Raw genomic sequence first — 27423 nt, 5'->3', positions numbered from 1 at the left:
GAAGGGTTTTTTTTGTTACAACACGTGGGACTACAACAGTAGAGGAGGGAAAGACACCAGAAGTGAGATTAAAAATTTTAGTGAGGTGAGAATTTGAGACTGCTGGAAAGATGGACTGTAGAGGGCTGAAGCATGGACACTTCTTGCTCGGTGACTGGATCAAAGGCAGAGAGCAAACAGGGTGGGTTACAAGAGAGAATGGGATCCATTGAGCTTGTGGATAAGGACATTTCCTGTCAGATACAGTAAATTTTGTCTTTAAAGTAGGTGGCCTTGCGGTCTGTGATGGAAGTCCTGGGGCACTGCCAAGGAAACAGGTTTAGTTCCTGTACCAAGATTGCCTGCGTCTGTGTTGAAAATTTCAGATAGAGAGTGGTGCCATATAATTTTGACAATATGGTTCTAATTGTTTGTAGCCAGTATGGGAAAGAAGGAGAAGGGGGCAGTGAAGACCGCAAGGTTTCTGTGAGTTGAGTTCTTCTTGTGATGTTTGCTATGTCAGGGTCTGGACACAATCTTTAAGCAAAGTGATATCTACTGTTAGGGTTAGCCTTTAACAATTTCGTTCTTGTGCTTCTTTGAGTGGGTGCTTATCAATGGGTGTTCCAGTATATATAGTGGCTTGATGGATTCTGATTAAGAGAAGAATTATTAACTTTAAAAGAAAGAATGTTATGGTCTAAAAGTGGGAAAGAAGAATTAATAAAATAAGATATCAAAGAAAGTCAGGAGAAGACCAAGTTACCCTCAGTATGAGTGGAAGAATAAGCAGAGAGTTGTGAAAGACGTAGATAAGTAGTTAGTTATAAGAGCTGAGAGGCAGGAGAGGAGATGGGGTGTTAATAAGCATGTTAAAGTCTCCCATGATAATGGTTGGGATAGAAAGTGAGGGAACCAAGAGGCAAAGTGGTCAAGGAACTGATAAGGTGAATTAGAGGACGGTATACTACAGCCACATGAAGGGAGGATAGGTGGGTAATATCATCCTGCTGGATCCAGGTTTCGGTGATAGCCAGAAGTTGAAAGGAGTAAGAAAGAGGTCACAAACAGATTATAGTTTATTGGACAAAGAGTGGGCACATTTAAAAGGGGTGGTTGGTGGAGGAAAAGTAGAAGAAGAGATACACTTAAGATACAGGACCAGTATTAGGAGAGATTTCCCCTGCAGCAAACGGGAGAAGAAATAACAGAGACAAGAGATGCTTCACAGCAGAACACTTTGAAATATTAGTATGGTTACATAATGTATAGAGTGTGTGAGTGGACTTGGTGTACAATAGTGGGGGAAGAAGAGCTGCAGGGGAGGTCGTGCTGACACCCCCTCCCGCTAATCCCATTATCCATCCTCACTGCAGACCACAGATTAGAAGCTAAATGGCAGCTAATCATTGGCTGTGGTTATGCCCCATACACAGGAATGACTAGCACATGTTCACACATAATTCTATAGGTTCTTAAACACGGCCAGGACACAATATAGTTTTAAATAAAGTTTCTTAATAGAAAAAGATCACAGGTTAACACAAGTGTGAATCTAAAGCAAAAATAATGACTTGCGACAGTTTCTCGGAATGAATTGGACACAAGCGGAACGAAAATGAGACGTGTAGCAGGAGGGATATGCTTCTAATAGTAGAAAGTCTTCCAATTTAGTTAGGAAAGATAGGACAGGACAATATGACTGGTTATTGCTGGGCAGCACCAAGTCACTAGAGTGCGCCAGGCAGCTGACCCTAGGAGACGAGACAATGGCGGGACTACAGCTCCCAGAAGGCACCGCGCTCTCGCGAGTTTTGTGCCGGGGGAGTGGCCAGGGCCTTGTTGTTGGTGTCAGTGATGGCGGCTGCGGCGGTAGTAGCTCCGCAGGCTGAGGCCTCGGAGTCCTGGTACTTAGCCTTATTGGGCTTTGCCGAGCACTTTCGCACCTCTAGTCCCCCAAAAATCCGCCTGTGTGTGCACTGCCTGCAGGCTGTCTTCCAGTTCAAGCCGCCGCAGCGCATCGAGGCCCGGACTCACCTGCAGCTGGGCTCCGTCCTGTATCATCACACGAAGAACAGCGAGCTGGCACGGCAGCACCTGGAGAAAGCGGTGAGGATGGGGCGGCTTGTTAGTACTACCCTCCGGGAGATAGAGGGGCTGCAGGGGAGGCCGTGCTGACACACAATCCTGCTGGTCACTTCATCCCTCCTCACTGCAGACCATTGTACATGAGATTTCTTGCCTCTCAGGAATTACATGTTATACAGCCATGGCCATCACACTGGATGCTCCCATTTCTTTATAGAGTGTACAGCGACACTGCGCCTGGACCTCCATTATTATCTTCTGTCACTAAAACTAGAAGAGGTATTTAACGGAACCATTAAAAGTCCATTACAATCAATGGATTCATTGGACTTGTCGTTATTGCGTTAGTGATGAAAAATAATTACGGAGGTGAAAGCGCAGTTTTGACCTGGGCTTTAAACCCCTTTCCAATCCCAGTCTCTTCCATTCTACTTACAAACTCCCTCTCTGATGGATGAGGCAATAAGAAAACTTTTTTTACATAACCGCTTTATTGACACATGAATAAACAGAACAGCATTTCAAATTAAGGAGCATTGGTTGGGGTACCTCATCGTACTTCATTATGTAATCATTTCGCCATGCGCAAACAGTTCTGCACCAAAGCAATAATAAATCTTTATTTTTCTGCCGCACTTTACGGATCATGGGGAACATGTGCAAATACGATCAGACATAACCAACCAAGACAAGACCGGCCATATTAGACTGGAAAAAGTAGACCAGTTTGTCTGATGGTAATCCCAGGAACATCCCTGCTTGTTAACATTCTGCAGTGATCCTGGTAGTTGGGGTAACAAAAAAGCATAGACACTGTGGCTCCTGGTCCCCAGCATTGCAGTGTGTGTTGGTTTTTCCGATGTGTGTCTGTGGCAGAAGTGTAGGCAGTCATTGGACTTGCTGTACTCTTGGTGGGCCTTAATAACTACCCCTTTTTTTTTTTTTTCCCTTCCCCACACGACGCTGTGGCTACCCAGGTCCCATGACCAAGACCCAGAGCAGATTAATAGTTTTTATTTATGAGGAGAAAACTGCTGCCAATTGGCAAGTTATTGAGATGAAACAATGCTTTTAATGCCCAGATTTGAATTACCACAAGCAGACATGTTTACAATGATGTGTACAGAATTTCCTGCATCCAGTCCTAGATTAAGGTTGAATTGGCAATATTGCTTCAAAATGTAAATTCTTACATGCTTTAACTTTAATACAACTAGGACACTGCAAAAAAGGAAATGGAAGACCTGAACATTTCTTAATAATATATAATATTTCTTATATATAAACAAATAATTTTACTTGTTGGATGATTTTGGAGCTCATAAATCTCCCATTGTACCACGAAAGCTCTGCCTTCGCTTCTGGCAGTGGATAGAAAGGGCAGTGTTTGGAATGCATATGTCTACATGAAATTGACACTTATGCATTCACTTTTGTGGTATTCTAAAGTGTCCTGTTTACTTATCAATTTTAATTGAACGATTTTGTTATATTTATGAACGGTTATTAATGTAACATTTGTCCTTCTTGTTTTTCAGTGGTTCATTTCACAACAAGTATCCTTTTTCTTTGCTGGAGGTTAAATGTTTTGGATGTTGGGTTTCTTCATGCTTGTCTCTAAACCTGCCCCAATATGTGGTGCTGCAGTCAGATTCATCTGCGAAACTTAACAGAAAACTTAAACCAAAAACTTAATGGTGTCTGCTGTATAAATTGCTTACACCTGCCCTGTCTGGAAAGGACTTAACCCGTGAGCCCTCTATATCAGCTGTCCCCAACCGGCAGGCCATGGAACTCCTAGTCCGTGGCCAAAGGTACTTAAACTTCTCTTCCTGCCTCGTACACACATAGTGCCTGTGTCATCGACACTTGGTATCATATTGTGTGTGTGCGTGGCCAGTAAGAGACGGAAGTATACAGTTTTTTTTTTTTTTTTTCAAGGGGCTCTAATGTGGACATTTCATTAATGGGGAGGGGGAAGCTCTGATTTGAACATTTCTCTAAATGGGGGGTGACTCTGCACTGGACATTTCTCTAAAAGAAGGAAAGCTCTGCTGTGGACATTTTATTAGAGTAGAGGCTGCATTTCCCTCCCTAGGCTTATACTCAAGTCAATAACTTTTCCCAGTTTTTTTGTGTGGTAAAATTAGGTTTCTCATAGTGAAAAGGCCAAAGATAAGGGGACATTATAGGTGTGTGTGGTAGGCTATAGAAAAATGGGCATATAGTGTCTCCTTTTAAGTAGCCCCCATGTTATATTGACAGACAACTGGATCTTTATCTGAAGCTCACATTTCCAATTATCTCTATTATCCTGGTGCAAACTGAAAGATGAGATTCTTATCTTCAATATGACACAAAAAGCTCTGACAATATGGTCTGAAGGTACTCCCTTGCAGCCTCCAAACTTGACTCATTTTGACTCTTCTCTGCTTATATTTAGAGAACATTTTTTATGGAGTTTTTATTTTATAGGTGAATTGGTGAGATTTCACATTGAGGTCGATGAGTTTTTTTTAAAAGGTTTTTACAATATCAGAAAATTACTAGGTTTATTTTAAATAGTTGTTTAAAAAACATACTGAATAATTTGGGTTTTTGACAGGCAAAGTTAGGAGGGGCTCTAGTCTTAGAGGAAGGGCCACACACTGGCCTTCTGGAATAAATGACAATCTATAGAAAATCACAAGCTGCAAAGGAATTATTATGCTGTGTCGCACAACTCCTGAATGCCAACTGCTGTTGTTGAAATGTTTTTATATTTTTTGGTTAACACAAAAGGAAAGAAGCTTTTAGACTTAACGCACTGCCCTCAGATTCCTCAGTTTGAAGATGTTAAGTTTGAAGCTGCCAGCCTATTGTCTGAGCTTTACTGCAGGGAGGTGAGTACCAAACATTCATTATGAGAAGAAAAATATCATTTTGACAGCTATCTGCACAGTAACTTGTGCTGTTTTCAGGTAGCAAACAATGGATCCACGCTCCATTATTTAAGGCTGTGTGCACTGGCATGCAAAGTTTGCTTCCTTGCCAGCAGCAGCAAAAAGACTGAGCCACAAACATAACACCTGCTCGTGCACGAATCCATGGGCTCAAAAATCGAGATGGTATTTCCTGATGATAAAGTCTAACCAAACACCAAGCTCGAGTACAGATAAGGTGTTCTAAGCAGCCGATACAGAGGTTTAGATCTTTTTCAGTAGACTTCATTTTATGTCTATGATGAGACTTACTCATAGATACTTACTCATAGACCCATGCATCTTGAATGCTAATCTTATTTGTTATTCATTGCCTCCTTCCTTCTAAAATAAACTTTTACTATTATGTTAGTGAGCCTCTGGGGCTCTGGAGAGCAATGCCAGAGCCTTTACATGCTGCAGCTACTGTTACTGGAGGTCAAGGATAACAAAAATATGAGTACCAGAGTCAGTGCCTGGAACTATGAGTAAGTGTTCCTAGTTTATCATGCTTGCTTTTGTTGGTAGATTTCCTCGAAGTTATAGTATTCCCATTTCAGCAAGTAATTGATATTGTTTGAATAATAAAACGTTATACATGTTTCCAGTATACTTTCTGTATCCATTTCCCACGGTTTTCTAGATCTCTGCTTGCTGTTCTGTTATAGAAGGATCCCAGTGGATAGAAATCTGACCATGGTCACACAAGTGAACGGCTCGTTATATATCACACAGCTCTGATTACTCTCTATAATACTAACGAGCTGTGCACCTGTGGGACCATGGTCAGATTCTGTCTATTGGAAATAAACATAGAAGCTTTCCTTATAGGAAACTGAGGAATATATGCAGAAAGTGTATTGGGAAATTGTATTATTCTTCATTATACAGGCAGTCCCCTACTTAAGGACACCCGACTCACAGATGGACCCCTATGACCTCTGGTGCAACTCTCTTGATGGTTAACTTTACCCCCAGGCTGCAAAGATCAGCTGTAAAGTGTCTATAATGAAGCTTTATTGATAATCCTTCTTCCCATTACAGAAAATAATTTTGAAAATCCGATTGTGACTCGGACACAAAATTCTGCTGTGTTGTATACATGTGACTAATATATTATGAACACCAGAAAGGTGTTTTTGACTTTTTGACTAAACCTTCTGTTACAGAACTCTGTGGATTCTGCAAAACCTCTCCTACGGAAAGCAATCCAGATCTCTCAACAAACTCCGTATTGGCACTGCAGGCTGCTCTTCCAGCTTGCGGTAAGTGACATGTATATATAAATGAGGGCAGTCATGTAGTGAAGAATTCCCTTATTTATTCATGTGATTACTAATTTCAGCAACTTCATACACTTGAGAAAGATCTGGTGTCGGCATGTGACCTGCTTGGTGTTGGAGCAGAGTATGCGCGTGTGGTGGGCTCCGAGTATACCAGGTAAAAATCTGTTGCATGACTGAAGCCAAGCAAGGTTTTTATTTGTGTCCCAAGTTTTTATAATATATATTTGTATATGCAGTTCTAACAAGAGTGACAAGTTTGTAGTGCCCTTTCAATCCCTTCTCTGTTCCCAAACAGGCTTGTGTCTAGCCACTGTAAGTGTGGGGACCTGGCATACAGTTTTATTTGTACTGCAACACTGGAAGATCCTACATGTCTGAGTACAAAATCCCTCCCTGCAACTTATTCAGTCTTGGTGCTGCGGACAGATGACCTGGAGTGTCTACCTACATTAAACAGTGTAACAATATACTCCTTTACTGTTGGGGGAGGGGGAGATGCAACCAGTGATAAGAAATCTATTTCTTGGCATTGTAAAACATCCTTCCAACCCCAGCAGGACAGCTGCACACTCCAAGACCTCATCCTCCAAGGTTTTAAGGTTAAATTCCATGTCAATAATGTCCAGAAAAAAAATCTGAAACTTCCCATAACAGATCTCACTCTTTTATAGCATATGCAGCATTCCACATCTAGGACTCGCTTGGTTACCCCTCTAGCACCTATTCTACACATCCATACAGGCGTTTGATGAACTCTGAGTCAAATATAGCTGTCACAACCTTTGTGCTTCACAGAGGGATAACTCTGGAGCCCAGGCAAGAAAGCTCGCCCACTGATCATCTTCCAGGGGACCGACGTCCATCTCCCATTTGGCATGCACAGTAAGAGGGCTTTTCTTATGATGGGAGCAAATATTTATAATTCATAGAAACTAGACCCTTCATATATTACTACAGGAAATCAAACTATTTAATACAACATTTTAGGTTTTAGTAGCTAGGCTGGAAATCTGCCTTGTACTCCCAGGGCATACCACAGTTCCAGATCTTGGTAAAATTATCTCTTGAGTACTCTAAACTCTGTAGCTGATCATAACTTTTCCCTTGGCAATCTCCAGTGCTACCAGATACTTTATCACTCTGCTTCAGTAAATCTGTCAGCTTGTGTTAACTACCTCCCACTGAGTTACGCCAAAGTAGGGTGAATTTTGTAACATATCCATTAGTCTGGCACACCTTATCTATCATAGAAATACTTTGAGTTTCATATGGAGACGGATTTTACTATATTGGAGCTGCACACAAAACTGTTGCTGTCTCCTGGTCTAGTTGAAATTGGTTAAACATTTTACTCCTGGCACTGCCAAGATTTTTGACAGCATCAGGTGGGAGTTCCCTTCACTGTATACCTTCTGCACTTATTCTTTTGGAAATTTCTCCATTGTCCTGCCTTGTAACATTGTTCTTCTCTTTCATATTGTCCATTATTATGTTAAATGGGGAAAGTGCAGAGACGACACCTCTAGTGCTCTGACATGAGGGTATTGCTGGTTTCCCACTGATTACATAGGTGCAGTTGGTTAATGTTGAGGATGGAGTGGGAGAGCCATGTTGTGTTGGGCTCACCATTCAGTCATCAATCAAGAGATTCATTGCTCCTATTGTGGGCAAATCTTTTTTTATCCATACCACTACCTGTGTGGCTTTAATGGCACCTCTCTGACTTTAGATCTTTATATTGAGAGAGTAGATGGAGCCTTTTATCACATGAAACACTTTCTGATTGCTGGTTGTAAGTGGTTATAGTCTGGGATGGATGCAAAGCTTGGATGTAGGTGCATATGTTGGCCTGAGGAGATCTGCTTTCTCTGCTCTTCACGGATATGTTTGTTTTTAGACATCTTGGTTAAGGGATGACCTGTAGATAGGGTAGGTTTGTTTTAGTGTACACATGGATGCAGATGTGTTATTTTCGCTCTGATTGGCGTGTTTGCCAGGTATTGCACCGACACAGATCTACTGTTAATTTCCTATTCTATGGCCGGGTTACTTTGTATTATAGTTGGCTGGAATGGATCGTCCAGCTTTATAGCAACTAAATTACACTAAGAACAGCATGTGTAATTCCAGTCTGTCTGATAACTGCTGTATTTTAAATTTAACTGGGCCTCCTTTCATCAGTCATGAGAATTGTTGCATCAGGAGATGGTCCCTTGTGATTGTTATTTTAGTCTCTGAGAAGCAGATTACTGTGCCTGCCATTTGTTACACCATAATTTCCTGATCATACTATATGTTTACAGTAGAACCCTATATTGTGCCTTTTTCTTTTCAATCATACTTGATGTTTAGGATGCTGCGTTTCAGTTGTGTTTTCAAACGTTATTCCAAAGCTGTGAGGAGGAGCTTGTCCGGATCGCACACGAGTTTACGTTGAAACACTTGTGTTGAGGAATAGGGACCTATGTATTTTGTATTATTTACGTGCAAACCACATTTTACTCATTCCCAAGCACTAGTGTTTCTGTGTAACGACTTATGTGATTGGGGCAAGCTCCTCCCTGCAGCTTTTGAATTGCATTTCAAAACACAATTCAAACTCTGCATGTTAAATGCGGTTTTAGTTGCTGTACGTTCACTGGTCTTTTACCTTTTTTTTTATTGGCCTAAATGATCTAGTATTGGGTAATGAATGTTGTTCATGGGCACCTTGTACCTGCGGTTTTCTTGAGGCTTAATTCCCAATAAGGGCTTTTAATAGAAACATTTAGCAGTTTTTTGTTTTCTTATATAATAAAGGTGTTTAGCCAGAAGTAAGTTCACAAGCAATTGGTGATAAAAGGATTATTATATATTTTATATCATTTTGCTCACAAAAAGCAAAAGAATTAATGTTGAATATGATCAAATGCATTACCCCGACAACTTATTCTGAAGAGTTCAATTATACGGCTGTGTTCATACACTGCATTTCAATCGCAGTGTATGAATGGGGTCTGAGACATTTTTTCCCCTTTGTAGTGTGTTGGTTTTGTCATTCTCTTACTTGGTATCTTTTTAAAGGGAGTTTCTAGACATTAAAAAATTTCTTTTGGAAATTTCTCCACACTTCCGTTGTCCAACTTGGTTTTGTGTGCTATTGCATTTTCAATCCATTGTAGTGAATAAAATTAAATTGCAGTAGTAGACCCCACCCTGGGTTGGGTTTTGTTTTTTAGAAGAAATCTTCCATGTTTTTCTTATCCTGGAGAACCCCTCTAATATTCGCATTTCTGGTGCAGCAAAGAGGTTGGGTATTGATGTGCTTGTTCTCCTGAGGACATAGTGTGGCTGCAATCATTTATGAAATTGGTTTATACAGATTTAATTTGAGATCCACAGCCATTGCCACTAGTACAGTGCAGTTGGGCCATGAGGGACAACCTCATTCAGAGCCAGTCATTGCCTTTACCATGAATGACAAAACATGACAGAAATGTGAAAATGTTTATTTTGAATTCTTCTGTGGGGTCCGAAGAATCCCCTTTTTAGCCAGTTACACATAAAAATAAGCTTGTGTATGTAACCCTAAAACCAGTGTTTCCCAGGCAGGGTTTCCCAGAATACCGTAGCATTATCCTTTACTTAGGGAAGGCAAACTGATGTCGACCCTCTAAAAGGTGATTTTTCAATGCAGTAAAATATCTTTGCAGTATTATAGAATTTAATTGTTGTATAAAAAACACCTTAAACGTGATGACCATATTATATTTTTTTCCTTCTATGCAGAGCATTGTTCCTGCTGAGCAAAGGAATGGTAAGTTTGCATGGAAGAGTCATAGAATATTTTATTTCTACATACATGTATATTGTTTGCCTTATGTTTCATAAAGCATACTATACATGTATATAACATACATGTAGCATATCACGTTATTGAATTATTGTGGGATTTATTACATTGGTTGTAAAAGCAGTAATGCCAACCAGTTTCTCCTTGACATCTTGTAGCATCAGGATCTGGCCCTACCTGCTGCAGCGGGGTCATGATTTATTTTACACCAGTAACTTGTTTTAAATGATATGGTGTATATGGGTACATTACTGCTACACGCTTATTTACACTGTTACAGATAACTAGAGCACAGAAAACGGCTTGGCAGTTCTTTTGTTCTTTTACACCTTAGAAGTAATGGTGGAAATTATTGGGTCCTGACTAGTTTTTATTGTAACCTGAGTAATATGGGTCTCGCATTATAACTTCTTTTGTCATGCTATTTATGTATATGTAAGGCAGTCTGTACCTGTCTAATGGCCTAAGCACTTCAATTTCTTTCTAAGCTTTTACTGATGGAGCGAAAGCTACAAGAAGTACACCCCCTGTTGACTTTGTGTGGACAGATTGTAGAGAATTGGCAGGGAAATCCCATTCAGAAAGAGTCCCTGCGGGTCTTCTTCCTGGTTCTACAAGTAACACATTATTTGGATGCAGGACAGGTATGATTGAAAGCATCAACCGTATTACACATTTCAACACGCCTATATATCTACTAAGATATGTTCTGCTATGTTGCAGGTCAAAAGTGTGAAGCCATGTCTCAAACAACTGCAGCAATGCATCCAGACTATTTCAACACTTCATGATGATGAGATATTACCCAGTAACCCTGCTGATCTCTTCCATTGGCTGCCAAAAGAGCACATGTGTGTTCTGGTTTACCTGGTAGGTACCTGGTAACACTATCATATGTAATGTGTGATTCTGCGTTGCTCTGGTCCTGTAGATATGTGTATACAGAAGATGGGAGCTCATGTTTGAGTTCTGGCATCATTTTATGGTTCAATAAACTTTATTGCAAGTGAGCGAGAAGCCTACAAGTCAGGCACATGTTCGGGTCGCAGCCCCATGTTTATCTATGACAAGGATCATAATCAAGTAGGACTCAAGCTCAAACAAGCAAATATAAATGAATCTAACAATAACTAAACATCTAGAGGTGGAAAAAATAAGGGGGGTAGGGAAAGAAGGGGGGGGGGGGAGGGGAAGGGGGAGACAAGGAATCAATCACTACACATCAAGGTTAGGGGGTACCCCCTGTTGCTGGACCAGCGGTGCCCATGATTACAACATCTATATCCAAGAGGTTAGAGCAGGTGAGTTCCTGAACGTGTCCCATCTGTACCAGGTTTTGTGGAAAACATCATATTGATTGTTATCTAATGCTCTCAGTTCCTCCATTCGTCTCAGTCTGTCCATCTCCTCCACCCACAGTAGTCTGGTAGGTGGAGAAGTGGACTTCCACAATCTAGGAATTACCTGTCTCATTGCCACTATGCAGTGACGTAGGAGGCCTTTTTTAATGTCTCTAAGCCGCCCTGGGAGCATTGACAACAAAGCAATATCCGGAGAGATGCTCCCTGTGGAGCCGTATAGCTGCTTGTAGAGATCCCAAATGGCGTTCCACACTGCTGCCACCACTCCACAGTCCCACCACACGTGAAGCATGGTGCCCCTGTCCTTGTGACAACGCCAGCAGATAGGAGAAACTGAAGGGAACATGCTATGTAGGCGAGTGGGGGTTCTATACTACCTAGTAAGGATTTTAAAATTAGTCTCCTGGATTTTGTTGGACACCGACATCTTATGGGTTAGAAGGAGGGACTTTTCCCATTGTTCTTTGGTGAAGGTTTTACCCAACTCCGTTTCCCATGCCTTCATATATGGCAATGGTAGGTCCTCCCCCTCACATCCCGACAACATCCCATAGGCTAGAGACACTCCATGAGGCGTCAGTTTGGCCGAACTGCAGATGGACTCAAAAGCCGTAAGTGTGGAGGTTAAGGTTCCCCCGGAAGTCAGAGTTTGAATAGCACTACGAAGTTGGAGATACTGTAGCCATACCCCAGGGTAAGGTCTCCTATCCCCCAAGATGTCGTTTAGAGAACGTATCCCTGTTGTGGATATTATCTCCCCCAGAGTCTTATGACGGCCATTGTCATTTAGTAACATAGGGCATCTATTTAATGTTTCCGGCATTCCGGGAAGACCCATGACCGGGGACAAAGGACCGGGGACATTAATAAGTTTGACCCTGATGGCGAACTTGCCCCAGACTTTCAAGATGTGCGACATTAGTGGTGAGATGTTGTATGAGTCCCAATTACTCTTAGGGGGGAGCCAGAACAGATCTGGGAGATGACCATTATTCAGTAGGGAACATTCCAGGTCTACCCATAGCTTCCCGCTGTTCTTCTGGCATCATTTTAAAGGAACCCTACAATTGGGGATCTTCCACTAAGGTAAATGTGATGGTAGGTTGCTGCTATCTACCTTTCCCTTCTCCCAGTGCATTCTTGGGCTCCTTCCTTTACTTCCCCACTCTAGCTGCAATGCATGCACAGATTTCCGGTATCGGAAAAGGAAGGAACTCGAGGAAGTGCTGGTAGATGGGATCTGCAGATGCTACTGGGGTGTGGATTAGCATTTGCTCCCGGTAGCCTCTGCCAATTACTTACATAAATATAAGATTTTTCTCTGCTTCTGCCAACTCTAAAAACTAGACAGGGACAGGAATGAGGTAGGTAGTAGCAACCTAACATCGCATCTACCTTATTAGGTAAATCCATAATGGTAGGTTTCTTTAACAGCGGGATATGTCTGAAATTTTATCCCACCCTTATTTTTTCAACATTTTGATTTGTTAAAGATTATAAAAACCATATAATTTTCTTGTAGAAGTTATGCACTATAGTATTTATTTAATTTGTCCATTTATCTGTGAGCAAAGAACCAGTCGTCCCTATTTACAATTCCCTTGTTGGGGCATTGGTCAGTCAGGAATACTTTCTTAGTTAAACATATAACTGGTTATGAAGGATCCTGTTGGAATTGCTTGCTTTGTGTGTCCAGAAATCATGTTGCGTATTCCATTTGATAACTCCTCTTCCATTTTTCTTTCTTAAACAGGTAACAGTCATGCACTCCATGCAGGCAGGATATCTTGAGAAGGCTCAGAAATACACAGACAAGGCTCTAATGCAGCTGGAAAAGCTCAAAAGTAGGTTAAATGAGTCCATGTGATCTCATCAACCATTCAAATTAATGTTTTGTTTTTTTTTTTTTTGCATTGTTGGACCCCTATAAATGCCTGTAGTTGATAGAAACTGCTGAGATTTTAAAAAGGTGTTGACCAAGTCAGAAACTAGGGAATTTTTGCTTCTCTTTACAGCGAGAGTCTATGTGCATATGAATATGTGCTTTTCACAAGCTGCAAACAGTAGTCCCTGTCACCAGGTCTCTGTGACCTCTACCTGTTGGAGCTGATCACAAGGATTCCATCCCAGCCTTTATCTAGTTAATTAACACACTAATTGTTCTAAAATCATATTTTCTTATGTAAATAAGGCTGGGCACATGGAGAAAGTGATGTCAAACCTGTTACTCCTCCCCTCTCCTCCCCCTGCTCATGTCTGTGTGTAATGGTGTAATGTATAGTAAAACATTGCTGTGTTTGTGTGAGACACAGACATCAGCTACACAAGTACCTGATATGCTGTGTTTTCTCCTATACACATGACACGTGCATCATCTACACAAGTACCTGACATGCTGTGCTATGTGCAATACACATGTACGAGACACAGATATCAGCTACACAAGCACGACATGCTGTGTTTTCTCCTATACACATGAGAGACACAGACATCAGCTACACAAGTGTATAGGAGTAACAACATGTCAGCTGTTAGTACTGCTCCAGGATGCAGCCATTTGTATTGGGGTATCTCATACACACACAGGTTGCAGGGGGCAAGGCAGCCAGCACCAGGAGCGTCAAATTATTATACAGGCTCTGTCATGTGTATAGGAGTATCTCATACACACACAGGCTGCAAGGGGCGAGGCAGCCAGAACCAGGAAGCAAATAGAAAGCCAGCTCCAGGAGTTTCATTATTATACAGACTGTCTGTCATGTGTATAGGAGTACTTAATGTGCTTGAAAGTCATCTTTGTAAATCCAATGGCTGGTTCTTTGTGTTACCACCATTCTAACTTTTCTCATTGCAGTGCTTGATAGTAGCCCAATCTTGTCCTCCTTCCAAGTAATTCTGCTCGAGCACATAATCATGTGCCGTCTCGTCACAGGCCACAAAGCCACAGCCTTACAAGAGGTAAACGATTGTGGTAAAAACCTTCATTATTTTTTTTTAACATTATTGATGCTAAAAACCATGGCTTTGTTTTGTTTTTTTTGTTTTTTAGATCTCACAAGTATGTCAGTTATGTCAGCAGTCACCCAGGCTTTTTTCTAATCATGCAGCACAACTTCACACCCTGCTTGTAAGTATCCGCCACTATTATGCTATTGGTTTGACACTACTTTAGTAATACTCCAATCTAAACCTTAAATATATATATCATATACAACACTTTGTTATGGTCAAACCAAGAAATTGCAACTCTGCTTTCAGTAATGTGAGCTGATCTATAGTAACCAGGTCTGGCAACTATAGAGAACATATATTTTGTATGTATACACAAATCTTTTGTTTCCTTTCTTACTTGCTGCTTTTGTTTTAGGGTTTATATTGTATCTCTGTGAACTGTATGGATAACGCCGAGGCTCAGTTCACTACAGCATTGAGGGTGAGTTGATCTTTTCTACATCATGCCAATGTCAGCATCTTTTTTCAATGTCTGCCCATCTTTGTCCAGTTCTGTGTATTATACCTTTTGTAAATGTATTTTATATTTTGTAAATATAAAATGAAAAATTATGTTAACATTTTTGTTCACAGCTCACTACACACCAAGAGTTATGGACTTTTATAGTGACAAACCTGGCAAGTGTTTATATTCGGGAAGGAAACCGACATCAAGAGGTGAGAACACTTTTATAAAAACACATGCGTTTCCCATCGTTTTACCCTACACTAGACCTTGTTCTCGTCCAGGTATTTGAGCTAAGCAGTGTTACTGGCCATAATTTTATATATATCGTATATACTCGTGTATAAGCCGAGTTTTTTAGCACAAAAAATGTGCTAAAAACGTCCCCTTGGCTTATACACGAGTTAATATAAAAATAAAAAATACTTAAAAAATAATAAACTTATATACTCACCCTCCCCGTGGCCCCGATGTGCCACGCTGCTCCCCCGATGTCCACGTAACTAGTCTTCAGGCTTCCGCGCCGTCTTCTTTCTTCTGCTGTGCGCCGCCATGTTTTTTCCCCGGGGTGGCGCCTAGTATGACGTCAGCAGCGGCGCGTCATACTAGGCGCCTGCCGGGGAAGATCAATGGCGGCGGCCTACAGAAGAAAGAAGACGGTGCGGAAGCCTGAAGACGAGCCGCACGGACATCGGGGGGAGCAGTGCTGCACATCGGGGCCACCGGAGGGTGTCTATGGTTTTTATGGTTAGGGTGTATATAAGGTTTTTTTTTTAAAAAAAAAAAAATTTAATGCTGGGCTGTATACTACATGGGGCAGGCTGAGCTGGCTATATACTGGGGGGGTCTGTGACCAATGCATTTCCCACCCTCGGCTTATACTCAAGTGAATAGGTTTTCCCAGTTTTTGGTGGTCAAATTAGGGGTCTCGGCTTATACTCGAGTATATACGGTATATGCTTGCAGACAGAATTCACATATAACGCTGGGTCTCCAGTTTAAGTATGAGAGCTGAATTTGAAACTTTGAAATATAGTATTGTACAAATTAACAAAATATTCTGTGCCTTTGCATAACTCTGTTCACATAGTAGTGTCATATTCTAATGTTACCAGTGAATTTGTGTGAAAAATTGCATATTAGGAATCTGTCTTACATCCTATAGAGCCTGAAGTAATAATGGTGTGTGTGTGTGTGTGTGTGTGTGTGTATATGTATGTGTGTATATGTATATTATATTTTCCAATAGAGTATTAATGTAGTGTTTTATCCACTAAAATGCATGCATCACTTATAAGGTTTACACACAGCTCTGGTAGCTTATTTTGCCAAGATTTTGCATTGGTATCTAATATAGTTGCAAGAAAGGAAGTATTGCATACCATTTAAGACTTGCTTACGTTAATATTATTTTATTATTCAGCTTTATAGTTTATTGGAAAGAATTAACCCAGATCATAATTTCCCAGTGAGGTAAGATCTATTCAGTTTATTTGTTCACTTCTGTCCTACAACCAACATTGTGCATATTGTCTTTGCTGTATTTTATGAATCTTGTATGCTTGTGCTTTTTGTGCATCAACAAATTATTAAACAAGAAATGTTGAATTTTGTAAGAACATTGACCTATTTGTCCTCTCTTGTAGCTCACACTGTCTCCGTGCTGCTGCTTTCTATATTCGGGGACTCTTTTCTTTCTTTCAAGGCAGATATAATGAAGCAAAGTAAGTGTCTCTTTTTACAGCTAGGTTGCAATTGTTTCGTATTCATTATGGATTTATTGTCCCCTTTATAGAAAGTTATATACAGACCAGTTTGTATACTTGAAGCGTAAAGTAAACTTTGTCATCAACATTATTAAAGCAATATGTTCCTGAGTGCTGCGTTTTCTCTCGTTTTCTTCCCACTTCTGGCTGTGTATATGAATTGGATTTCTCTTCCTAGACCATTTATAGATAAGAATCAGTTAATGTTTGTAATGATTTAACTATGAGGCCTGTTAACTCTCATGGAATTTAGCCAGCAGCTTTAAAGGAAACCTATCACCACAGATCTACGTAGATATACTATAGGTCAGTGGTGGCGAACCTATGGCACGGGTGCCAGAGGTGGCACTCAGAGCTCTTTCTATGGGCACTCACGCCTTCACCCCAGGACAGAGTTCACCAAACTCTGAATCTTCCTGCAGTAACAGGCAAATTAAGGGATGTTGCTCTCTCTATTCGACACTTCGTGGCTGTTTGCAACTGCGGGAAAAGTGAGAAGGTTTTGACAGAACTGCATTATTTGGAGGTCATTATGCTGGACCCGACCATTGTTCCTTTACAGAGAGACCCTGGAGATAAGCTACAATGATCTGAATTTGCCCTCCTTCTTTTAACTGGTGGCCTCAGGCGGCCAATACAATTGAAAGATGTGAAAGAACAGGTAGCAATAAGTTACTGCTTAAAATTTCATGTTGGCACTTCACGGTAATTAAGTGGATTTCAGTTGCAGTTTGGGCACTCGGTCTCTAAAAGGTTCACCATCACTGCTATAGGTAGATCGGGTGCTAGGTGCATCTGGGTTGGACGAGAGGATAATCCTTTTAAGGGCTAATCCTCACGTCCCTGCAATCTTTTTAAAACTTTTATTTCCCTAATATGCAGATTTTCTAAAGAGGCTACTTGGGCGAGGAGTAACTAGCTGAGGCTACATGGCGCGGTTACTCCACGCCCCAGTAGCCTCTTTGATCCTCCTACCAGATATTTTCGGTGCACAGCTATGAGGAGCTGCGCGCCCTCATCTGTGAAGCCTGCCTTCTGCGCATGCGCAGAACAGTAGGCCCACAGCTGCGAGGGCACTGCTCCGAAGCCTTAGCTACTGCGCATGGCAGATGGCAGGCTTTGCAGATGATGGTACACAGCTCCTCATAGCTGCACTCCGAAGATTTCTGGTAGGAGGGTCAAAAATGCTACTGGGGGGTGGAGTAGCCGCGCCATGTAGCCTCAAAATCTGCATATAAGGGGAATAAAAGTTTCAAAAGATTTGCTGGGATGTGAAGATTAGCCCTTAATAGGTCTATCCTCATGTCCAATAGATGCACCTACCACCCGATCTACCTTTTATAGGTAGAACCGTGGTGGTAGGTTTCCCTTAATAGTTAATATACCATAAGAGGAAGGATCTACCACAAAAGGTAGATTAACTTTTAAGGCCAGTTGCCCTTCTGCATAGCTTCAAATAGTACAATTTTTGGTCAGCGCATTCAATTTTTTGTAGTCGTATCATCCTAGCAGTGTTAGATTTTCACAGCTCTGTGATATTTCCTTGAAACATATGCATGAAAATCCAATGACAATCAAGTTGCCTTTTTATTTTCTATATACCCATTGACTTTGAGGGTGAGCTGGATTAGTGTTGTCCATACTGCATTTTTCTCAAATAGGATTGGATCATTGGATTGTGAAAAACATCTGATGTCTGCGTAGCAACATGAACTGGTACAGCAGTTGTACTGGAAAATTGTTCCTGGGCATTTCACCCAACATATTTATTTACATTTCAGGAGGTTTTTGCGAGAGACTTTAAAGATGTCAAACGCTGAGGATCTCAATCGACTTACGGCATGCTCTTTGGTGCTTCTTGGGCACATCTTCTATGTATTAGGAAATCACAGGGTAAGAATGTAGTGTCAAAAACATCAATGTCGCCTTGTATTTATTTATTTATTTTTTTAATTGCACTGATTTTTTCTAATGAAACATCTTTTCCAGTGCTGAGTATCACAAGTTCTCATATCATAACCATTCATTCTTAAAATGTAACTTTAAATAAATTACACATCTGTAAAATGTATCAGTCAGTACATAAACTGCTATCTATAACTTTTTTTTTTTTTTTTTTTTTTTTATCCTCAGGAGAGCAACAATATGGTTGTACCAGCCATGCAACTGGCTAGCAAAATCCCAGATATGTCTGTACAGCTCTGGTCATCAGCACTGCTTCGAGGTAAAGTTATACCCTCTCCAAGGCTTGCAGATACATATTACTACTTATTTTTTCAGATCAGATAATCTCAATTATTAGAGGCTTATGGGGGGGGGGGCTGATATATTTTTAGTAGAAATGGATATTTATGTAGCCTCACAGATAGATAGATTTTCCATTTTTTTGTTTTATTACTTTTACCTGGGGAAGAAGGTAGCAGGGAGCATTTCATGTTCTGCATTTCACTGCTGTTTTTATACACAGATGACATGTAGCAGTAATGATATCAGCCCATTACCAGTGATCTGTACACAGACCTGCAGAGAGCATGCACATGGCTTCTGCCATACATGTCCGTTATATACCCTGATTTAATCTTTGGATTGACCAGAATTGGCATGCACAGCACTGGGACAGGGCACTGATTTGTCAGCCCCCTCTCATGGTACAAGATCGCACCATCAGTGATTACACCAGACAGGGATGTTTCTAGGCTATTTGGTTTACCAACAGGGCTGCTTACAATGTTGATAAACTTTATTACATACTGCAAAACCTCCTTATAAACTCAGCAGCCGCCACAGATGTAAGATGGGCCACAAACATTGGGACAAAGCCGTTGCTTGTGGCCCGCAAAATGCACACATATTCATGTGCATGTGGCCTAGTACTGAACACAAACACATGCAATACACTCGACACACAAAAACTGAACATACAGTCACGTGCAATACAATACATATAATCCACTAATAGTTACTATACCACACCTGTGGTGGAAACGGAGATCTACTAAATGGTTGCCAAATCCCACAAATGTCAGTAAAGGTGTCTGTACTGTAAAACAGAGGAGGCTGCAGAGGAAGCAGTGTCTCCACTATGTGACCCAGGCTGACATGAGACCTGTGAGCCCCTAACACATCTGAGCTCCAGCAGTGTCTGAGGCTCCCTCCCAGCAGATGTGCTGTTTGGTTATGTGACCGAAGCATTGTGTGTAAACATTTATATCTGCGGTGTGGCCAGGGCTGCCTAAGGTGAAAAGTACAACTGCTTGTCTCCATCCAGTACCTCTGGTGTCTTAGCTAGTTCCACACACATATACACACACACACACACCCCTCCCCCCCCTAATATCTGTAACGGTAGTTTCCGTGAAATCCTTTTATACACAGAAGTGAAATCCTTATTTATGCCTTAAGTTGAATGCTTTTTTTTTATCTTATAGACCTGAATAAAGCATGTGGAAATACAATTGATGCCCACGAGGCTGCACAGATGCATCAAAACTTCTCCCAGCAGCTCCTACAGGACCACATAGAAGCCTGCAGTCTTCCGGAACATAATCTCACAACGGTTAGTGTTTTTCATGTGCTCTATTCAAGCAAGAACTGCTTCACCCCCATTGAATTCATTATAAACCATTTGTTGATGACACTACATGGTTGAAGCTGTATGCAGGTAGCTTGTAGAACAAACTTTAGTGCATACGTTGGCCCGCACACCTTGCCCAGGATGGGAGTCCCTGCATCATACAGAAATATAATGCAAGGGCTTCATGTTTCCAGGCGTAAACTAAGAACTACCAATGTAACCGTTAACACAGTGCTGGCGCTGCAGTTTGGCAGGCAGACAAGGGTAGGCTTTGCTTCAGATTTCTGTATGGTACATGTGCAGTCTGTGGTGGGATCAGGCCAACAAATAGGTCAATCTCCAGAGGCTGCACATGTTCGTGTGCAGGTAGCCTTACAAAAAAAAAAAAAAAAAAGATTTAATTGTCTGTATGACTACAGCATCTTGAACTGGCCTCCACTAACCTTCATAAAGAATAAATTCTTGGGTATTACATTTGTAATGCAATTGTTTTTTAGAAATATAAAAGGTATGAAGGTTTTCCATACCACTGTAAAGCAGTGATCATTTTTCGAGAGTCTAAAGAAAACCTTATTGAGGTAGCCATTTTTACCACACTTTGAAAAGCTTCTTCAATGGATAGTGCAGTACCAGAACATGGTAATGGTGCCTGTTCCGGTGGAACACCAAGTGCATAGTTGTTTTATCACTTGTTGGACCACCACCAAATTGATGTTATTGGTAATGGTATAACTTTGTTCATAACAATTCAGACAAAGAGTTCACTTGGAATAATAATTGTTTACTTTGCAGTGGACAGATGGGTCACCACCTGTACAGTTTCAGGCTCAGAATGGACCTACTACCAGCCTGGCTAGCCTCTTGTGAAGAAAACAAAGCCCTTCTTAAGAACACCATGGATAGATCCAGCACTCACTGTAGAGGATTAAACTTTCTGCATCCAAAACTTTGGAGGGTCTTCAACTGCAAGAAAATGCACAATGCAGTTAATGCCATCTATGGAGACGGAGGGATTTTGTGTTCTGGACAAGCTAAAGGATGGAGGGAATTCAAAGTCCTCAGTGACTCCAAAATTTGGAGACCAATCGATCTACTTGCTGCAAAATGTTGACACTCCCTTGTAATATCTACTCCCTCCCCATGTGTACAGTGCGTGGAAAAGGTCAGACTTTCCCTACAGCACGATGAGGGGTTAAATTACCTTGGAACAATATTTTTGTGCTATATTTAATAACTGCCTTCAGCTTTGTTTCCCTCTACTGAATAGATTTAACAGAGAAGGGCATTTTTTAAATTTTATATCCATAAATATTATATATATATAATACTTAAGTTTATCAATGTTTTAAAACTTTTTCTGTGCACAAAAATACGGTTTTGTTGGGGTAGGGGAGATTAATTTGTTCCCTCTTTCATTCCCCATTTTGGATAAATTATATTTTCTCGGGAATGGTTTTGATATTTGATATAGTTTTGTAGCCAAGCATTACACAGCCCCTCACTACAGCAAGGAGGTGGCCAGAGGATTAGCCATTAAGTCATGTGATGCAACTGAAACTGATGTAGGCATGTTGTCTTTTTAATTCTACAGAAGTATTTTAAAGCATTTTATTTTTCATGCTAATATTCTAAAGTATTCATACCCAAGCCATGTAGAATCCTCCCGGTCCTCCACACACTAGTAGCTATCCAGATGAGTGTATTTGATTTCTAGGCTCTCTGCCCCCGGCACAGTTTCAATCCCTCGTTTGCCTAGAATAAGATGTGTACTCTTCTCAATATACTCGTATATCAAGTGATGACTTGTGCATAATAAGCTCAGTTGGTAGTATGTTTTTATTTTCTTACTATTCTAAAGGGGTTTTCTCCTCAAAGCAAGTTGGGCCCTATCCACAGGATAGGGCTTAAGTTTCTTAATGGTGGAGGTCTCTGTGATGGGCCCCTCACTGATCACAAGAACAGGAGTCTGATGATCCCAGATCGTGCCTGTGCGGGCTGCATTGTTCATCTTTATGGAGCTGACAGATTGCTGAGCATGGTAATTTCCGTCAGGTACATGGAGACAAACATGGCAGCCCATGCATATGCGACAGGGGTACACTGGACTTGTGATTTGTGAGGGTCTCATCACTGAGACCCCCACCAATCAGCAAGTTAGGCCCTATACTGGGGATAAAATAAATTGATACTGGCTGAGAGTTTGGTGAAAGCTGCAACAAGTCCTATAGTATTTCACTGGTTAGAGTGGTGCCCTTATTTTCCTCTATAGAACCCATGTACAATACTGGATTAACCCTTAAGGTGAACACCTTTTCAATATACATAATTTTAGTATAGCTGTGTGTGGCATTCAGGAATGAATCTGTAGCTCAATGGACACACACACCATTATATATGGACTCCGCTTGCAACTTATAGTTTCCATTGTTGTTTTCTGTAATGGGGGCAGATCAACAAAAATGAAAGTAATGCCAGATCTTTCCCAAGACTGACCATGTAACTGTTTCCACCAACCTTATTGTGTTATCTGCCCTAGCAATGTTTTTATGCCTTTAGACTTCACTTTACACCACATTCCCCAGTAACACTACATACATTTTGAGGGACTTTGCTAATGTTTTGCTTTACTTGTCTATTAATGATTGACATCTGCCTGTATTCATATTTGGAGTTGTTTCCTTAAACGGATTTCCCTGACTTTTTCTGAAAACCCCCTGAAAACTTTCCAGTGTGACTTCTGATTGATAATGTGACAGCTGGCACAATGTGTTGGGGTCTGTGGGCATGTGTCTGCTGCGGTCAGTGGTTTTCTCAGCTTCAATCTAGACAGTTTTTAAATGAGGCCAACGGCACTGGGGGACGGGGGTCTCAATAGTTTCTCTCCTTCTTTCTCAGCAATCTTGTTCACCTTTGTGTATGAAGACCTTCATGTTTCCTAACAAGTATACCTTAAAGGGGTTGGCCACTACAAGACTCTGATAGTCACCCATGTTGTACTTGCCCTGATAAAGTTTCTCCTTGGTCTGTAGCATTCTGACTAGCAGTAAGACTCAGAACTTTGTGTGATGTCCTATATTCTTTTGGTGGATTGAGGGGCCTGTGCAAAAAATGTTGGGATAATCACTCCCATCTCCAGTGCTTGGAGGAGCGTGCAGATGTCATATGTCCTAATATGGGAGTGGTGGCGGAGATGGCATGCATACAGTAATGCCCCTTCTACGCCTCCATCCACTGGAAGCCTGCAGGACATGGGTCTTCTAAGGAATCCAGAGTCCTGCTGCCAGAGGGTCTGTAGACTGTAGACTAACTTTACCAGGTAATTACAATTTGTGTGACACTTAGGGTTTGTATTTATGCTGTAAAGTTGGTTTTTTTTTTTTTGTGTTGGTGACCAACCCCTTTAACTTTACTACTCTGCTGGCGGGAAAGAGATTACTAACTGAGCTTTGGATATGAATAAAGAAGAATACAGAGTAAAACAAAAGCATAGTGTTTGGAAAGTTCCTATTCTAGAAATAGATTTCATCATGGGAAGTTTTGTTGTCCAAGCATGTACAAACTATTGAAATATGTCAAGTGCCTTAAAGAACTTTAGGCACCTCCAGATTGTAATTGCATCCAAAGCCCATAGGAAAACGGCTGTGTTAGACACATAAGATTTATTTATTACAAATGTGTGGAACCTACAGTCCCATGTGAAGTGAGATTCTTTTGACTGATGTGTGACGCCCCAGAATTGGCATTGCCTCCCAGGCACAGCCACTGTAGACAACCTTTTTGAATCCCATGTGACTGCAGTATATTAATTTATCTTGCATTACCTTAATTTATAGCGCATGGACGTAGTGCAAGTTTCCAGGATAGTGTTACTGTATAGTGTGTGTATATAGTCTCTGCTGTACCTGCCCACTCCTGGCTGAGTCTTTCTGCTCAATGAATAAGGCCTATACTTCAGAGAATCTTGCTGGGTCTGTTTGATTTATTCTTGTGGCTCTCTATGTAAGTTCTGCAGCTTTTAGAGTGTAGTTCTAAAGGAGCTTATAAAGGAGTGTATATGTTTCTGGAGGGTCTTAGGGCTAGGGGCAGAAGCCTTCCTGGATGTGTGGGTGCATACATATAGCGTGCATATTGATTGCCATTGATGGTACTGTGTGTCAGCAGATGAATGCACTGCAAGGCAGGACATTTTGTAGATATGTTCTGTCATCTGATATAATAACCTCATGATATTAGGTTGGTCACAAGAGAATACTGTACAAGTTTTAACCCTGGCCGCCACATTTTATGCCTATGTACATAAAGTAGACAAATGTATATAAACCAATTTTCATAGGAAATGTATTTTTATAAGTCATTACTTTTAAATAAGTGCTATCTATGCTTCAGGTTTAGTCTGTACAAGAGATCCTAACTCACTTCACCTACATTTGTGTTTGGTGAAAATGGAATTGCAGCAGGTAGGACACAGAACTTTGTAATATTCTTTCTGGCTCCTCAAAAGACAAGAACTGCAACATAAACCTGCACAATAAAACCATATCACAACTAATAGTTTTGATGAGAATGTGTGAACGCACCCATACAGGTAGTAGGTTTGGCTCCTCTTGTTTAAATAGGAATGGGGTGGAAGCCAACCTAATATCTCTAATATGTAAATGGAAAGCACTCTCCATCCTAACACTTAGAAGATCATAAACACACACTAGATCAGTGATGGTGAACCTTTTAGAGACTGAGTGCCCAAGCTACAACCAAAACCCAATTATTGATCTCAAAGTGCCAACATGGTAATTTTAAGCAGTTAGTAATTGCTACCTGCTCTGTCACAACTTTCAATCGTACCGGCCTCTTGAAGACACCCATGCAATTAAAAGATGAAGGGCAAATTTGGATTGTTGTAGATTCTCTCCAGGCTCTCTCTCTACAGGAAGAAACGTTATCCAAAGATAATCCACACCCTTTCTAACTTTCTGTAGATCCAAGCAGTTAAGGATGTGTGTCTTTAAACGGTGAGGGCAGCATATCTTGAGTTGCCAGCAGGAAGTCCTGTCGTGTGAAATTGATGGCTTAGGTGCCCATAGAGAGGACTGAGTGCCACCTCTGGCACCCGTTCCATAGGTTTGCCACCACTGCTCTAGATGATTGGCTAACCATTTAATGTGTATACAATAAAGTAAAAGGAGGAAGTGCAGGAGGAATCTGTTGGCCATATAAAGTTATGGGCACTTCTAAATGAGGATTAGTTTTTCTGGTGATAAGTCGCTCAATGGTTCAATGACAAAGAATAGTCTAAAGGGTTTTGGCAGCTTCGCAGAGATTTAAATCTGATCAAAATTTTTGATATGTAAACCAATCCTTATTGAATAGAGCAGAATAATTTGGGTGCAATGTGTATTTCAGCTACAATAATTGGTGCAGACCTGCCACTGTAAGTGAATTTGTTTGCAATGCGTAGTTCAGCTACAATAATTGGTGCAGACCTGCCACTGTAAGTGAATTTGTTTGCAATGCGTAGTTCAGCTACAAAAATTGGTGCAGACCTGCCACTGTAAGTGAAATTTCACATCTTCATAGTCTTAGTTCACTTTCATGTGCTCCTCTTAATTAAATCCATTGAAAGGCTGATTCTGGATAGAAATTGGGAATTTTTAAGCAGAAAAGTAAAAGTGTAGTAATACTACCCCTAAGCTGCTACCCATTGTAATATAAGAATAGAATGTGTTAAAAAATTCCTTATTTTGTAGAAGTAAACTAAGGGCATATCTGATACTGGAGCCATACATTCTATGACCGGAAGAAGATCAGAACTTTCCATGGAAAGGGGCTTTGATGTTAGTTTTTTTTTTTTTTTACCATTTCCTATTAATGTCACACAACTCTTCTGTACAGAAAGAAATTATCTAAGGGGGCATTGCCTGACTTTGAGATTTGCTGTTGGTTTATAGTGTACATTCATAATGGGAAGTTTTTGTGCATCACAGGTGCCATCAAGAGGGAGTCTACCAGCTTTAACACCACTAGGTGTGTAGGGACTTAATAAGCTTTCCATGCATGCCTTTCCACAGTTTTCATCTTTATACAAACACACTAAGTGTAATGGCCACAACTACTGGTGTAGTGCCATCCCGCACCATCACAATTTGCCTCTCCTCCAACACAGAGAATGTGTACTGGACTGAATCTGGACAGAACAAACCTGCTTGTGTGCAACCTGCCTTTTTACATGACCTCTATATTAAGAAAGTTTATGAAGTTTCCACAAAATTTTTGCAGGATCATTTAAGCGCTGGTTGACTTCCTTAAATATTCTCCCTTTTTAGAGGTGACACATTAACAAAGAAAGCAAAAATTAGCAACCTATTCTTTTTTTGTGGATGGTCTTTTTAGTGCCATGGCATCTGCTCATTTACTAGCCATGAATGTCCTGCTAGATCTATTAATATAGATACTGCTAGACCACATACTCTTCAGAAATGTTTATGCTCCCAAAGCATCAAAAGAAAATCTGATAAATCTCATAAAAAACACCATTGTGAACAGAACCTAAGTGAAGAACTGGTCTTGGAAAGAATCCTCCTTTCAGGCGGTAAAAATGTGTAAAATGCACTTGCACTGTCTGTAACTTGCCGATAGTCCCCCCTCTATCTGCGCCTGAGGCAGCTTAGAAGGTTTTATTTGGTGCAGACCTTGTACCTACATTGTTTGCTTCTGAAGACTTCTGTGCACAGCCTACTACAGTATTCAAATAAAGCTAGACATGACGGGGGTTACTACATGCAACCATGATGTGGAATTATACTGAACTGTACTTTTTCATAAAATTTTTATTTAATAAAACTTCTGTCCTTCCTTTCTGTACAGTTTGCATTTGTCATTTTTCCTTTAGTGCTGTTATGGAATGAAAACTATATTTTCTTCTGTAGATAGTGTAAAGATGTTTGTATAGAAAATAAAGATTAAGTTGTATCTTTAACTTGCCTTGGTGTTCATTTATATTACAATGTGTTTTAACCTCTGTTCACCACTGGATGTACCTGTGCATCATTTAGACAATTGTCATAGGAGCCTGTGTCAGGATTGTCTCTAATATTAATACTGACAAAATAAGGAAAGGCCACAG

General features: G+C 40.8%; 1 protein-coding gene across 2 annotated transcripts; it reads left to right on the top strand.

Moving 5' to 3' along the window:
- Nucleotides 1-1779: 1779 nt before the first annotated feature.
- Nucleotides 1780-25777, top strand: MAU2 (MAU2 sister chromatid cohesion factor). Of its 2 annotated transcripts, XM_072155792.1 has the most exons (20): nucleotides 1780-2088; nucleotides 3606-3623; nucleotides 4884-4949; nucleotides 6197-6292; nucleotides 6373-6467; nucleotides 7109-7195; nucleotides 10082-10109; nucleotides 10634-10789; nucleotides 10869-11015; nucleotides 13260-13350; nucleotides 14361-14464; nucleotides 14556-14633; nucleotides 14874-14939; nucleotides 15092-15175; nucleotides 16387-16436; nucleotides 16610-16687; nucleotides 18511-18622; nucleotides 18863-18953; nucleotides 20158-20285; nucleotides 21096-25777. In XM_072155792.1, exons 1-20 carry the CDS (start codon nucleotides 1837-1839, stop codon nucleotides 21168-21170), a joined length of 1902 nt encoding a protein of 633 aa, XP_072011893.1. In that variant the 5' UTR covers nucleotides 1780-1836; the 3' UTR covers nucleotides 21171-25777. The 2 variants fall into 2 exon arrangements, with proteins under 2 accessions (XP_072011893.1, XP_072011899.1); XM_072155798.1 differs by lacking the exon at nucleotides 7109-7195 and having other exon boundaries at nucleotides 1781-2088.
- The last annotated feature ends 1646 nt before the right edge of the window (nucleotides 25778-27423 follow it).

This window comes from Engystomops pustulosus, chromosome 1 (genome assembly GCF_040894005.1).
Source record: "Engystomops pustulosus chromosome 1, aEngPut4.maternal, whole genome shotgun sequence".
NCBI classification, from domain to species: Eukaryota; Metazoa; Chordata; class Amphibia; order Anura; family Leptodactylidae; genus Engystomops; species Engystomops pustulosus.
This window is presented reverse-complemented; position numbering and strand designations above follow the sequence as displayed.

Bases quoted from the DNA above. Each gene is read 5' to 3' on its own strand.
- MAU2 (XM_072155792.1), top strand. From the start codon at position 1,837: ATGGCGGCTGCGGCGGTAGTAGCTCCGCAGGCTGAGGCCTCGGAGTCC. The intron at 10,110-10,633 runs GTAAGTTTGCAT...TTTCTTTCTAAG, and splicing joins TCCTGCTGAGCAAAGGAATG to CTTTTACTGATGGAGCGAAA. The intron at 15,176-16,386 runs GTGAGAACACTT...TTTATTATTCAG, and splicing joins AAGGAAACCGACATCAAGAG to CTTTATAGTTTATTGGAAAG.